Raw genomic sequence first — 14,071 nt, forward strand, 5'->3', positions numbered from 1 at the left:
CTGCAGTCAGGCCACGACAATGGGAGGTGGTGCATGAAAGCACACTTGACTGAGGAAACTAGGATTTGACTGATAAATCAGCCATCTGAGGTACTGGGATTAAGTTTTTTCTGTACTATGCAGGATCAGCAAGACGATGTCTTCAGCCTCCATGATGGAAGCCCCTCCCTGACTAACATCTGTGATGATTTCTTTTCTCTGAAAAGCTGATTTATGAATTTAAGATGACACGAGTTCACACACTGGAGAAAACATAATTCCTTTCCATCTTTCTGAAAGATAACATAACACCTCACATGCTGCCTCTGTCAAGCTGCCATACGCTTGCCTTCATATAGGCCGCAGACATGCTTATTTATACTGGTGAGAGATTTTAACCCTTTTCTTTCTCATTACTAGTCAAACTTGTCCTGTTAGACCTAATCAGATTTAAATTCCAGCGTGTGGAGTAGGAGTGAGAGCTGCAGAGCCATTCATCCATCCATCCATTGTCTTCCGCTGCAGAGCATGCATGGAAATGTCCCGATGTTTTAAAAAAAACAGGTTAAGATGAACATCGTTGTAAAGCAGATTGATTTCTTCTAACAGAGAGTATGATGAAGAGAGATTTCAGTGTGTATGCAGTGAAAGATATGAACACCCCTCCGTCTTTTCAGACTTATGAAAATGGCCTCATACCCCCAGCAATATAAGCTGTCAAAAATTACAGCCTGCCATTGATCCAGCAGCGTCGTGTGTCAGAATAATATAAGACAGTGACGGGGGATGTGTCGAAAGCAAAGTGAGGAGAAAAACACAGAGTGGTGGAATAAATGTGCATATCAAGACAGGATTTTACGCCTCAGAGAAAGCACTAGAGGGAAAATCAAACTGATTTCAATGTCACAAAATTGATTGTCCAATTTTCTCCGGATTACTTTCTGCTTCCCTTGGGTAGGTGAGGCGTCTATCCAAAAACACTTAGAGCGCCACCTGAATTATGTCTGTTGAATTTGGAGAATTGAGGGGCAAAGTTTGGCCATCTCCATTTTTCTTTCTTCTGCTGCGTAAACCTCTGTCTTTCTCGCTCTCTTACAAATATGGTGCACACATATGCCTGGCTTGCTGTCCTCAATAACTGAAGTCTGGATGGTGGATGGAAATGATGGGTGTCATGCCGGAGCGATATTTATGAGAATGTGCTGAAGTGGATGGGTTTAAATCTCTTCAGACCTTGAGGAGGGCAGTTTAAAACTTGTGCCTTCTGCACTTCCATCTGGCTCTGCAGACTGACTGTGCTTTTGAAGAAGTCTCACTTTCCTTTTGTTCTTTTTTTAAGAGATGCTGCACTGTGGCTGTAACCCCTGAGGATATTTTTGAAAAACCTTGCACACTAATAAATGATATCCAAGTGGGGATGACAGAGGACAGATACTCATAAATACAACTTAAAGACAATCATACATGCTGCTCCAGGTTTATACAGCTCTGCGAACGCATTAATACACAGAGGTAGCACCGTATTAGTCACAGCTGTTTGGTGGGACAAAAAGATCACCATGCTGGATGGCAGTTCCTTGGCTTTCACTGCGTCTCACTTCACTGCATATGATCTTTAACACAGGCGCATCACTGACCCCACAGCTCGGTAGAGTTTAACTTCAAGTACAGCCTGATCTACGCAGGTTTCAAAGAAAAGAAACAGGTTAAACAAATTAAAACAAACATCTTTCCATGTCTGCATCGAAACAGATGGAAACCTGACAGGACCAGGTGTGCAGCCCTGTCTGAACAGCTCCCAGTGAGAATGAGCTGAAAATAATCTATCAGCATAAAACCGTGTGCGGCTGCCACCTTAAAAGGGCTCATTAAATCAATAGTGTAAGTGAAATAATCAAACATGACTCCTGGCTACGACCATCCACCCAGAGTCGGTGACTGTGGCGCACAGTATAGATGACGAGCGTGCTCTGTTTTGCCACGACAGAGCACAGCCTACACCCCCTCTGCCACGTTCCTCCCCTCAACACTGACAGTCAGTGATTTCATAACCGGGGATGTGCTTTTCTTTAATGCAGTCTCACACTGTTTCCCTTTTGCTCCAGGTTTTAATCCTGTCCTCTCTCAGAGTAATAGTCCAGGTGGGACAAAATGACACAGCTTGTCAACAGTCAGAGTTGACCAATTCTAATTTTAACCAGTGTTTTATCTTGCTAAAGAGCTGTGGAAAATCTGCTTCTATGGGCTGTGGTGCTGGTCGTTTCAGCAGACTCCTCAGCCTTCAGTCCACTTGGAGGGCTCACCTTGTGGATTTTATTGACTAGTTCAATCTGTTTTGGGACTGGTTGTCTCTTTTTTAAGAGAGGTAGTTTTCACCTGAACAAACAGAGCTCACAAATGCTGGCTGATAATTACAGCATGTGGTGCAGTCTTCCCCCTGTGACTGACCGTTACACTCCACACACACACACACACACACACACACACACACAACCACACACACACACACACACACACACACACTGGAATCTCCCGGTCCTTCTCCAGTGTCATTTTCAGGCCACTTTTACCAGTGCTTTTGTCTCTATTTTACTCTTCACGTCAATGATGTTTCTTGCAGCTCTGCTCCTGATTTTCTTAACGTTGCTGAGTCTTTCAATGTTATTCGACATGTGTCCGGTCCCACACACATTAGGCATGCCTTGGACCTTGTTTTTACACTTGGTTTCAATATTGATTTAATTTGCTCTGAGGAGGTGCATGTTACTGACCATGAATGTGTTTTATTCAGCCTGCCTCTTAATTTAGATTCTCTGCCTAGTAAACATGTAAACTGCTCTCTCTCTTCTGAAACCACAAGCTGAGAAGTGCAGTGTTGTCTTCTTACGGTGAGAACAGTTAGTCTTGATCAATCTCTTCCAAAAAACTATAGGCCTAAATCAAAAACATTGGAGAAAGTTCACTGCTTTCTTGACTGCACACAACATTTTAGATAAATTCCAATCTGGTTTCCATCAGAAGCATTTCACTGAAACTGTTCATCTCGGAGTCTCTAATGACATGATGACGTCTTCTGATGTGCGTGGCGTGACTGCTCTGCTCTGCTGCTGCTTGATCTTAATATAGCTTTGATACTGTATAGATCACAGCATCCTGACTGAAAGGCTCAGGCTGTGGGTGGGTGTCTCTGGACGTGCCTTTGACTGGCTCTCCTCCTATCTCTGTTTTCAGTTAGTACATGTTAATGATGATTCCTCTGTGCACACTAAAGCTAGTCAAATAGTTCCACAAGGTTCTGTACTTGGGCCGATTCTATTCTCTTTATATATGCTCCCTTTAGGCAATATTATGAGGAAACACCATAAAGTTTCAAAGATATGCAGATGATACCCGGTTATCTAGTTATCAGTGAAGCAGATGAAACCAATCAGTTAACTTGATTTCAAGCATGTCTTCAAGACCTCAATGACCTGCAACTAACTGTCACTAAACTTGGACAAAACTGAAGTTATGGTACTCAACCCTCAACGCCTTAGAGACTCAGTACTCATGATATAGCTACTCTGGATGGCACTGCGCTGGCCTCCAGCACTGCTATAAGGAATCTGGGAGTCATCTCTGATCAGGATATGTCCTTTGACTCCCATGTAAAACACATTTCAAGGATTTTTTTCAATTCATTTTTTCTCCTAGATAACGTAAAAATCAGGCACAGTCTGTCTCAAACTGATGCAGAAAACCTAGTCCATGCTTAAGTTTCTTCCAGGCTGGATTATTACAATTCTGTGATATCAGGCTGCCCCAATAATCTGCTTACGACTCTCTATGTGCTCAGCATGTGTTTTGACAAAAAACAGGAAGAGAGATCATCTTTCTCTCATATTAGCCTCTCTGCACTGGCTCCCTGCAAAATCTTCAAATCCTTCTTCTTACCTACAAAGATGTAAGTGAGTCAGGCACCATCATATCATAAAGAGCACACAGTACCCTACCGAGAACCTTGCTAGAACACTGTGCTCCCAGAATGCAGAATTATTTATGGTTCCTAAAGTCTCCAAAATTAGAACTGGAGCAAGAGCCCTCTGTTTTCAGGCTCCTGTCCTGTGGCATTCTCTTCCAGTCTCAGTCCAGGGGCCAGGCACCGCCTCTACATTTAAGACTAGTCATAAAATTTTTTGATAAAGCTTACAAGTTATGACCAAGGCAAGTCTGGGTCAGCCCCTACTTATGCTGCTGTAGGCTTACACTGCTGGGAGATTTCCCATGATACACTGGGCTGCTCTCCCCACCTCTCCCTCTCCATCTGTATGCATTCATGTCATGGTTGTGCCAACTGCCATGGCCCTGCTTTATTGCTACTGTTATCTTATTAGTCATATTTCTATATTATCATAGCTGTTCATTATTATTGTCATTGCAGTGCATATCACCCTCTCTCTCTGTCTTTCTATCTCTCTAAACCTAATCAGCTGAGGCAGATGGCTGCCCACCCAGAGCCTGGGTTAAGTTTTTCCTTGCTTGGAATTGTTGGGTCTCTAGCAAGTTTTGTTGTGATCTGGCACTTTATCAATACATTGAATTTAATTGAATTGACTGTTGTCTATGTGCTTGGTCCCTACATATCTCTTTCCTGTAGTGTCCCTCAGGGTTCAGTCTTGACTTCTATATTATTTGCCTTGTATTTGCTTCCTCTAGGACACATTATTGGTAAATTCAAAGAGATCTCTTATGTTACACTGATGATATCCAACTGTATGTCTCTTAAGCCTAGTGAGACTGATTTGTATAACTGTCTGACTGCCATTCAGGGCCAGGACTGGATGGCTAATCACTTTTTACAGCTGAATGCAGATCAGACTGAAGTTCTTAACATTGGTTCAGATAGCTTCCAGTGCTGCTCAAAGTATTGGTCACTTTTTTCAGATGTACATTCAAATCTTGCAACTCTTGGTGTTATATTTGATCAAGCTTTGTATTTCGATCATAATATCAAATCACTGAAACATGTCAAACTCAGGTCTGTTGTATTACACCTCAGCTAGAGATGATCACTAATGCTTTTATATCATCTCAGCTCATCTCAGACTAGACTCGACTACGGTAGTTTCCTTTTCATCTTCCTCCACAAGTCGTCTCTGGATCGTCTACAGACAGCCCGGAATGCTGCTGCAAGGCTGTCGACTAGGTCCAGAAGGACAATTCACATCACACCCATCTGATCTTCCTCACACTGGCTTCCCATCAAGTTCAGGATTCATTTTAAGGTTCTTGTTCTCACATATAGAGCCCTGCATGGTCAGACACTTGTGTACTGTACTCTACAGAGAACGGTGTCTAACCTGCTCCACCCTTTTATCACCAGAAGGTCACTTTGGTCTTCTGACCAGCTTAGTGGTTGTCCCACATGCTTGACTGAAAACTAAGGTGATCGAGTCTTTAAAATTGTGCTTTTAAAAAGCAGGTAAAGACCCATTTATTCAATCTGGCCTTTCTCTCGCCTTATACTAAGTGTTTGTAAATGTGTTTTTTAAGGTCTGTTGCTGCTTATGCTTTATTGTTTGTTTCCTTTTGCTGTTAGTCCCTCTTTTTCGTGTGAAGCACGTTGTGACCTTGCTCTGTGAAAGGTGCTACACTGAATAAACTTTACAATTGGAACACCAGCCTTGTAGTGGTTGTAATAAATCTTGGCTGCAGGCAGGCGGAGGAATACTGCTGTAAGTTATCTTTTGAAATATCCTGGAAGGGAAATGCTTCCAAAGTCTGACTTTTGTACCACAGATGTGAAACCGCAGGCAAACACACATCAGTTCAATCATTCAAGCTCTAAATCGCCTCAGAAAAAAATCATCACCAACAGTGCTCACTGCATTGATTACATCTCATTCCACCGCACTTTTAATCAATTACGCCTCTATTAAACAGTTTACTGTAGCTCAGGGAGCGGCTCATCAGGGCAGTTAGCCGCCATGGTTCCAGCAGTTCCGGATGGGAGGTTTTCAGCTAGGCTTGTTGGACACCACCAGAGCTGGCGGATGAGTGTGTATCACCTCAATTAAACTATGCGCTAAGTGTCTGACAACAGCTAATATTCCTCTTCCACCAGCGAACCCAATCGATTTTCTGGCATTCGTCACCCTGCTGAAAAAGCAATCATCCTGTTGTCTCGCTCCGGTTAGATGGGGAAATGGAGAGGCACTCAGCTGGCTTCTGCGCCTGCTCATTGGAATGCACCAGTGCTCATTCTCACAAAGACACCCACAAACTCATGTTGGTGGCATATGGCACACACACACACACACACACACACACACACACACACACTTGCCAGGTCAACCTACCTCTCTGTCAAGTAGCACAGGTGAGATGGCGGTGACAATGTCACCTCTTTCTGCGTCGATGTAGAACATGTTCGAGGAAGGATTGTCTGGCGACTGCCTGACAATGTTGTAGCGCAGCGCGGCATTATCTGTGGCAGGGTCGTCTGCGTCGAACGCCATCATCGTCATCACCGTGGTTCCTGAGAAGACAGTGGAAAGAGAGGGTTGAGTTCCATCTCAAACTTAATTCTCATGTGCAATATGTGGGAGAGGGAGCCAAATTTTGCTGTCATAAATAAAACACTTCACAGGAATAAAATGTAATTTTAGACAAAACAGCAGGATTTGCTTTATTACTCTGGAGATCGATGAGTTAACAGCAAAACAGATGAGGTTCAATTCAGTGTCTTTATAGCTGCATTTTTCACTGTGTAAACAAAACATGAAGGAAAAAAGCTTCTGAAATAAATCTCAGAAATGGAATAATTGAAACATATGGAACAGGTAAACCTTCCGACTTCTGTAACTACTGTAACTAAAGCTTATAGATGAATGTTTTAACCTAGCAAAGAAAATACATGAATCACTGGAATACCAGCATATCAAAAAGAGACTAGTTTGTTGTCTACAAATGCATTATGTATTACAACATGTGTTTGGAGTTCTAAAAATGAGAGCAATCATGGCAGCAGGTGTATGAAAGGCGCAAGCAACTGCTGCCCAGACAGACACTCAAAAAGTTAGCCTTTCCTATTAATGTGTTTTTTCCCTCACGCCTGCTCTAACAGCATGGTGCATTTTATTCGGTAATGGGGACAAAAATGGAAATCCTGCCTGTTGCAGCTGTGCTGAAAGAGGAGGCAATCCTTGACACACCCTTAACCCTCAATCTCAGTCTCGTCAGCGATGAGATTCACTCACGCAGATTCAGCAGGGCACACATACACGTATGCACCTGAATACATGTCCATGTATGCGCACACACACACACACACACACACACACACACACACACACACACACACACACACAGACTATGTTAGGTTGTGGGTTGTCTGAGCACTCTTTCCTGTTTCTCCACTGCATGCAGGTTGGGAGTGGCAGTAGCTTAGTCCATAAGGAGAGTGTAATGTGTGTGTAATAAAGTACTCATCAGAGTGTAAAGACGAATTTCCCTCAAGGGGGATTAATAAAGGAATTCACATTTTTCTTCAGTAAACTGTATTCCCCATCCAGTGCTTCATGTTCTTGCTGACATCAGCCTGCACTCTGACTCTTCTGGCTATACAGATGTATATATACAGATGGCTACATCTCTTAAGTCTGACACCCTGTAAAATTTAAGATTGATGTGTTCGAGAGAAGTTTGAAGTGATTTACTTTGAATGAAAATCATCCTGACATGATTAAACCCACTGAAGTTTTCTGCGTTTTCTTGCAAAAGAGTTCTTACTTGACTCGCATGCTTAACGTTCTCCTGAGCATCAAACAGTAGTGATGCATAGCGTTTCTCATAAACACTGATCTGTTTTCATGCCTCTCCTTCATACCCGATGGCTTTAAATAAGACAAAAAAGTGCTACTGACAAATATGCAAAGCCTACATTAAATAATGGCGGCTTGGTAGCGAATGTCTTCAGTCCAGCTGGAGGTAATGAGGGGCAGAGAGGTGTGGGTTTTATCCCCTTGATATTTGTACTTCAAGGTGAACCATTAATAGTTAAGTAAACCAGTAATCCTTCCTGTGCAGAATAATTACACAGTCCCATCTCCTTCATTACCTATACCCTGTTCCACTTCACACCTTGAAAGCCATGCTGTTAGAGATGACTCAGTGAGCGTGCGCACAAACACACACAGTTCTGCACACAGACACACTAAATGGCAGCAAATTAGGGTGTTAAAAACGATGACTAAATTGGTTATCTTGAACAGATCTCAGTGAATTATGTTCTCATCCCACTGGCAAACCAAGGTCTCCAGAACTCAACACAATCATGTTACACATTTTATGTGCTATCAGAGTCAAGCTGACCCTCTCAATCTTCAGTGTCTTCATCAGATACCATAATTCCACTCGCAAATGAGTATCTTGTAACCAATACGCATTCGTAAGTCTGGAATACAACGCAGCATCAGCATCAATCAACTCAGATGATAAAGATCTAGCATTCTGTAATGGGACAGTGGGGCTGGGTATAAGTCTAACAACTGATGTCTGTTGTGTTTAATCCCAATGTGACATCATGCGGGTGGCCTTGCTGAAGTCTCATTGCCCTTTTTATCAGCTTCATCCTCTGCCAGGAGCCTTGATTGGATGATTGGATGGTTATATAGTGGAATGGATGTGACTGCGTGCTATTATCTCACTATCACTTGGACCCATCCGCTGTGCTGCAGGATCACACCAGCACGGGCTGCATGGAGAGGACAGTGATCCAATAAAGATGGAGACAGTAGAGAGGGTCTGTAAACACCGTGTGTAGCATGTCTATCAAGTTGCTGTATAATGAGTTGTAGAGCGGTTGTCCACTAATCAGAAGGTCAGTGGTTCAGTCTTGGATCCTGCAGTGACCATGGCAAGAGAGTGAACCCCAAACTGTCCCAATGCTGTGCCAGCACCGTGTGCATGAATGGTTATTGCTCCAGATGAACGGGTGGCACTTTACCATGGTATATGAATGTGTGTGTGTGAATAGGTGAATGCTGACTTGTGTTGTAAAGTGCTTTGAGTGGCCTGTGAGACGAGAAAAGTGACGCATAAATGCAGTTCATTTATTATTTACATATGTGTGCTTATTCCAAAAAAAAAAAAGAGACAGAAGAGAGATTGGGGCTATGAGGCAAAACATCACCAATTCACACGTGAAATGCGACAAAGATTGACACAGAAACAGAAAGCACACACAGATACACGTGTTGTGGACTGATTCAGTCAAACAGACTGGTGGGATACGATGCTGTTGCCTAAAGCTAATTCCCTATATCTTCTCAAACACCAAGGGAAATCAGTGGGGGCAGCAGATGTATGGGTGCCACCACGGAACCGAGACAGTGTGAAAAGCCACAGCACACATGGAAAAAAGGTAAATGTTATGCCAGTTTGTGTTTGAGTCTACTGTGTCATTGTATCCGCATCAGCGTGAGTGATCGTAATTTCTTTTTTAATTCTTCAACATGTACGATGGATATTCCAAAACCTGAAATGGGATTCATGTTAACCAGGCTCAGGTGACAGAAAAAGACTGAGAGCTGACCTATTCTACTGTCAGGAGTGAATGGGATCACAGCGAGTTGAACAATGACTCATCTTATGCAGCACAGACACAGTTGAGACACGTGACGATGAATTACAAGCACACATTCATACGAGGAAGACTGCAGAGAGGCGCAGACGTGAAAATGTTTGAGTGATGTCCAGAAGGCGAGAGAGTGAAAGGGAGGCAGGGAATCTGTCGACCGGCCTGTCCTCAGCGATAGTTTGACAATCACAGCAGTAATGACTATTGCAGCACATGACATGTCCTGCAAACCTATTTTGATCCCACCTATTAACGTTTCATTGCAAGTGAAAGGTTCCTACATGAACACTTTGTGCCAAAGTCTGAACAGTTTGGATGATTTTGGAGATTCCTGTCTTTGCTTTTCTCGCTGTTTTGAAGTGAAGGAAGCTCAGCTGACAAAGGAATTTCTGTGTGCATGTTAGAGTTTATCAACGTTTAAATAAAAAAAAGTGTGTGGAAGTTTACTTGTGTTTCCAGCGATGTAAAAACACTTTGATCATACTCACTTCACCGTCTTGATGAAACAAACAGAATTCATTCTGTTTTATGATCTTAAAGCAGTAGTTTTCATCTTGTGTTGATTTTGATGGTCCGTGTGGACAAAAGCAGCAGTGTTTCCCAAATGCGAGCATGATAGTAACACCATTAAAAATCTAATAGAGCCTGATGTTTTCCAGCATGGAGTTCATGACACTCAGGAAGGTCACATGATAAATCTAGGATAGGACATAAATAAAAGCATATTTGTGCTACAGGGATTGCATCTTTTTTTTCAACTTCGACGCAATCAGTCTTTTTCACAGCAGGCATTTCGATGCGTCACAGTCGTAAAAGCACAGGTGGAAATAATGAAATAAATGACCCTGTTTCAGGGCGCTGGCAGTGTGCATGTTTGTTCACTGTCACTGTCATGATTTACTGGGACACGTGAAGAACGTAGCCGTTTTTAATGTGAGGGAACATGAGTTTCATTAAAATGCTCAGAGCTAGTAGACATACGATGCTTTGAAGAGGCTTCAGTTTAAAGGATCACAGGCCAGAAAATCGGGTTGTAAATCAGGCTGAATATTTATTTAGATGACAAGCAGAAAAAAAAAACAAAGCAAAAAACAGATGGAGACTGACATTAAAATAAAAGACGACCGAATCATGTTTGTTTCAACAAGAGAAGACGTCTTAATGCACTTCCATCACAATCAAGAGGAGAGATACAGAAGTCGAGTGTGATTCTGTGCTTTTCATTCTCTGTACAGCCATTTATTCCCACTCAAGTCTGAAATCTGTCTCATGATTCTAAAGGTTCAATTTTCTTTGGATCAAATGACTTCATGCACACACATTTCAGACCTTTATTTTGCTGACCATATTGTAGCAGTGTTGCACCAAACTAGCGCTAAAGTCACAATGTGGGCATGCTCACTTTTTATATGATTTAAAGGTTTGATGCTGTGTGGAAAAGAAATGTTTTATGTGTGCCATGTCTTTGAATGCTTCTTCGAATGATCAAATGATAAGACCGAGGATGACAGCGGTGTTTAGCTGCTGCTGTGGATGTGTGTCAGTGTGTTATATTTGTATGAGCTGTGGGTCTGCTCCACACTTCGCTTGCAGCCTGTTCCTTACCTGTGTGAACACATATTTGTTACACTTCTCTAGCCTATGAAACTGATCTGTATAACTTCCTCTCTTCAGGCACTGTCAGCTTGTGGGTTTCTGTCTGCCATCTTATTCATTCCACCAGACTTCACCTGGTTTGCCTGCCCTCTGCACTATACTGCAGAACTGTGCCATGAATGTCTCCATAAGGTCTGCTGTTAAGGCAGCGCACTCGGTAAACACTGTGGCTCATTCTCAAGTGCCAAAGGGAAGATCGGACAATATGAGGTACAGAAAAAGAGAAGACGAATGAACACTTTGTTTAGTAGCCGTATAGACAAACATAAACCACCTGCCTGGCTGACTTTCCTCAGCTTTATGAAAAGGTGTAGTCATGAGGATGCTGCAGTTTTATTGATCAAGTGTGCTAACGGAACATACCAATGTTAGACATATTATCTCAAAGAAAAACCCAGTGTTACAGCAAGAAAATACAACACCACTGTCTAAAAGCACACTGTCGACACCCACACTACCCAAGACTGCTATATCTGGACATGAAATAAAGGTCAGTATTGAGTATTATAGTATCTTATGAGATTTTAGTGGTTGTTTTTGATTGCCCATCGCCAAAAGACATTTCAATGTCCAGAAGCACCTTATTATGTTTATAAAAACCTAGGCAGTATGGAATGAGTTTTTATGAGTATAACTAAAAAACTGCTTGTTCATCATTATGTTTTTAAAGAAAATGTATAAGTAAACACATTTGTTATCATTCATTTATCAGTATGACTTAATTCAAGTGAATGAATGAACATTCATTATTCCAGTGCAATGCGGTTCATTTTCAGCAAAGCGTCTACATCTTCTTACACTGACTGATCTGCACCTTGATTCTATTTTTGATGTTTTTCATTTCCAATGTAATTGATGATAAGAAACTCTATATGTACAGCTAGGAAGAGAAGCAAGTGTTTTGGAAGACCATTCAGTAGGTTGGGAAACTTTTCTCAATAAATTAATTTAGATGCAGTAACAGTGGCGGCTGAAGCCGGAGATGTGGAAAGCTGGTGTCGAGTTCTGCTAAGCTGAAAGTAAATATGATATAATGAGCTCCGAGCTGACAGTCAAATGAGTGGACAGTCCAGCTGCCCTTTCCTGCCTCCTTCACGATTCAGTTTCTTCACTCTATGTTCTCAGCCAGTGCCTGCTCAGGCTGCAACTGGACCACTGGCAAAAGCTAGATAATAAACTATTTATACTGGATATGACCCAGTGTAATCCACTAAGAAAGAATAACAAAATACAGACATTCAGCATCTCATGAGGAAAAAAAAGTCACTTTGAAGGGCAGGTTGAGGACATGGATTACAGGGCTACCTAAAATAGCCATGAAAATGATGTTGCTATATGATAAAAACATACATTTGTGGTCGAGGTTGTGCTTGTGCACCGTTTACAGACACTGACTGACAGAGAGGACGGGGGGACAGTTATTGCTTTCATCACAGCATACCAATGGCACATCGGTATGCTGTGATGAAAGCCACATTGTGAGAATATTATGAGCTAATGAGAATATAAATAACTGACTAATGAGAATATAAATAACACACAAGCTAATGAACGAAAGAACCTGGCAAACAACTCCAGTCTAAACAATGACAACCAAAGCTGGGTAATCAAATCACATCCTAACTTGATAATTGAAAAACTAAATGAATTGTATTAAGTCATTTGAATGGAAGCATACATAAGAGAGGAATCGGAATGGACACCTGTAACACCTGGTATTTAGATAGATACGCTAAAATGTCCATTAAGTTGGTTTAACTAATGATTACTGACACAAACGCTCCAGAAATTGGACAAAATATTGAATAATAAGTGCATATAATAGTGTTGATACCTGTTTTTGTGCTTATTGGTCTCCAGAAATGTTGAATGAACAGCCAAAGGCCATATAATTACCATTTGCATTTTCTGTTTAGCACTGAATTTTCATTTTGCCTCCAGTGATGCCTGTAGTAATTCTATTTCTACGATCACACCCCTTAAGCTAAATAATCACTCATTACTCTATTTATTCTTTGAGCCACCTTATTCCCATTCATAGTCACAGTGGACTAGAGGCAAGCATCATCTATACAGACGATGCTTTTGGGCAATTTAGTGTTAATCATTACACCTGAGCTGCGGGTCTTTGAACTTTGAGAGGAAAACCGTGCAGAGAAATACAGAAGAACATGCAAACCCAAAGAAATTGAGCCATCATGCTCTTTTAAATGAGAAAAAGCACAGAATTCAGAACTATTAGATTAGAGTAAAGCTGTCTGTGTTCCTGTATTACTATTATCTTTATTATGTTCTAGGTCTAGTCGATTTTCTGTCTGAGGCACCAATTACATATGAGTGCACATGCACATACTACACAACTATTTTAATTTGGGATTTTAGTCAGGGCTTTCCTCTTCGTAGCAAACTTCTCTCTTCTTCTCTCCTGTATTTGCACATCTCTCCGTGTCCCCTCCTGCTCCTGCTGGCATAATGAATGGTACAAGTCCCATTGTGGAGCCAAATGTCAGGCCCTGAGGCTGGCAGGCAGTCCACAAAGCATAATGACCAACTGAACCACCGCCTCTTGTGACCCCGAGGAGAGCAGAGAGGAAGTCAGGAAAGAGGGAGAAAAAGTGTGGAATGTAATCCCACCAGTTCCTCCAATTTGTGTATAAAACATGTTTCACACTGAATTGGAATTATAACAAATATATGTGTATGATGTGGTGCAATGTGATATTTTCTGAATGCATCAAAGCTGTTGACTCAGCTGTGCATGGTACACAGTTGTAACAGTAATCAGCGACCTCAATAACAACCTAGGATATATTGATT

The 14,071-nt window shown here is 41.8% G+C and overlaps 1 protein-coding gene across 1 annotated transcript in view; it reads right to left on the bottom strand.

Annotated features, from left to right (window-relative positions):
- Positions 1-14,071, bottom strand: part of cdh13 (cadherin 13, H-cadherin (heart)) — a 330,027-nt gene that overhangs the window by 123,718 nt on the left and 192,238 nt on the right. Inside the window, exon 8 of the mRNA XM_041939059.1 lies at positions 6,318-6,496. Within this exon, the coding sequence (XP_041794993.1) occupies positions 6,318-6,496 (179 nt within the window). The remainder of the gene's footprint in view (positions 1-6,317; positions 6,497-14,071) is intronic.

This window comes from Chelmon rostratus, chromosome 6 (assembly GCF_017976325.1).
Source record: "Chelmon rostratus isolate fCheRos1 chromosome 6, fCheRos1.pri, whole genome shotgun sequence".
In the NCBI taxonomy this organism is placed as follows: Eukaryota; Metazoa; Chordata; class Actinopteri; order Chaetodontiformes; family Chaetodontidae; genus Chelmon; species Chelmon rostratus.